At 50.1% G+C, this 2,031-nt stretch overlaps 1 protein-coding gene across 1 annotated transcript; it reads right to left on the bottom strand.

Moving 5' to 3' along the window:
* Positions 1-1,198: 1,198 nt before the first annotated feature.
* LOC136855286 (spidroin-1-like) lies at positions 1,199-1,822 on the bottom strand. The gene has a single exon (XM_067132189.1). It carries the CDS (start codon positions 1,820-1,822, stop codon positions 1,199-1,201), a length of 624 nt encoding a protein of 207 aa, XP_066988290.1.
* Positions 1,823-2,031: the final 209 nt, after the last annotated feature.

The raw sequence follows: 2,031 nt of genomic DNA, 5'->3' as shown, positions 1-2,031 counted from the left end.
AACTGCTTACATTCAAATCTAAGGCGTAAGGTCCAGAAATATTTTGGGAAAAGGGGCAACAGAGAGGACCTCCACAAAATGAACCTGTAGGAAATGGACGACCTTAATTCGAATGTCTGTTACCTGTATTTTTTTTTCAGGCAGTTACAGGCATACAATTCCCCCATCATTCTGTTATCCATTTTCTTCTTCATTTAATTTTCAGGCTGGACTGAATTCTCGAGAATTCAGGAGAATTCGAATATTACGGAATTTAATTCTGTCCCAAAACCCAGATGCAAGAAAAGAAGGAGTGTCAAAAAAGAGGAGATTATGCCGCTATCACTTGCAAGCGTAGGTATGTCGTTAGGGGGGGGAGAGAGAGAGAGAGAGAGAGAGAGAGAGAGAGAGAGAGAGAGAGGCTATAAGTAGCCTGAGATACATTTCATGCTAGAGCCGTTTCAACTGGTATTGCACTTTCAAATAATAGGTCTTTAGGGCCTTCAATGGCTTGTTATAAACGCTTTAGGAACCTATCAGTTTGAGTTTTTCTTCTGTCTCTCCCCCTCCCCCTCCCTCCTTTTCCAAATCTCGTGTGAAATTGAATATTACCGTTTCGAAATGAGGCTATTTCAGCAGGAGGGCGAGTTAACCCCCTCCCCCCCGCATCCCCTGTTGAAAGATGGCTCCTAATATGGCGGAAGTAATCACAAAACGTGTAAGGATATGCACGAGGGCGGAAAGATGTTTATTATGTGTAAGGTTTTCCCCCGTAGGTTTTCTCCTTTTCCTGCCCAGTGGTTTTGGTTTAGCCAGGTGGTGGGAGGGTGTGTCTCTCTCCCTCTCACTCCCTCACTCACTCCCCGTCTCCCTCATTCCAGACTTAAGAGGCGATAACTCGTAAGCCTCGAGAACTTGCGCTGAGTCTTCGAGGGCGACAGACTGTTTGCATGCCTTCAGAGGCGTCGAATTTTGGGTGGTGCTTTGAATCTGGGGGACTTCCTGGCACTTCTGAATCTGTCGTGATTCATTCATTTTGTCAACACTGTTTACTTATTATTCTTCTTTCAAGTCTTTAAGATTTTACACGTCTTCTTGTCTTCTTCTGGTTATGACTTATTTTCAAAGTCAAGCGTCCGTTCGCGTTCCTGTGTTATGGCCGTGGTCTCTTCTTCTTCATAAACATCGTCGGAGAGGAGAAAGACTGCCTTCCTTCTTCTTACCAGCCGTAAGCAAAGCCAAGATTCCCGCCTAGGCCTAGTCCTCCACCGTAGAGACCTCCATATCCAGCTCCTCCGAGACCTCCATATCCAGCTCCTCCGAGACCTCCATATCCAGCTCCTCCGAGACCTCCAACACCGCCGAGGCCTCCGAGTCCAAGTCCGTACCCTGGCAGGCCGTATCCTGCCAAACCGTAACCTCCAAGGCCGTATCCTCCTCCTAAGCCATAGAGACTACCCAATCCAAGTCCTGGGTATCCCAAGCCGAGCCCGTAAGAACCCAAGCCTGCTCCTCCAGCTGCCAAAGCCAGGTTCCCGTGGAGGATCCCAGCTCCGGGATTGAGAACTGGTTTACCCACTGTGTGGACGTGGTGGTGATAGTGGTCGTCATGGGGTCCCTTAGGATGAGATATTGCGGCCGGCCTGTCGATATACCCGTCGTAGGGTCTCTTGTAATACCCGCTACGAGACGATGCCGCGCCTAAGAGGCTGCTTCGAGCTTCGTGGGCATCGGGGACGGCTGCCGAGTCGACGGCGGATGCCATCAGGAGCGCCACAGTTGCTAACGCCAGAGTAGCAGCAGCATTGGCCGAGTTGGTTTTGGTGCGCGGCGTGAGGGCCATTTCAGAAACGGAGTCTGGGGCTTTGAAATAACAAAGACGAACTGCCGAATTCGAACTGAGTCTCGGGAGAGTCTTGTTAGCGAGACCACGGTGTAAGCGAGAGTGACGACGGAGGGTTGGCGTCCGCTGCTAAAATACTCGACGGGGCGACCTCAAAACAAGAAGACCGTCCGTCCGCGAGGTTAAGAGAGTGTCTGTCTCTCGAGGTG

Source organism: Macrobrachium rosenbergii, chromosome 31, assembly GCF_040412425.1.
Source record: "Macrobrachium rosenbergii isolate ZJJX-2024 chromosome 31, ASM4041242v1, whole genome shotgun sequence".
NCBI lineage: Eukaryota > Metazoa > Arthropoda > Malacostraca > Decapoda > Palaemonidae > Macrobrachium > Macrobrachium rosenbergii.
This window is presented reverse-complemented; position numbering and strand designations above follow the sequence as displayed.

Coding starts and splice junctions, on each gene's coding strand:
- LOC136855286 (XM_067132189.1), bottom strand. CDS start 1,822: ATGGCCCTCACGCCGCGCACCAAAACCAACTCGGCCAATGCTGCTGCT.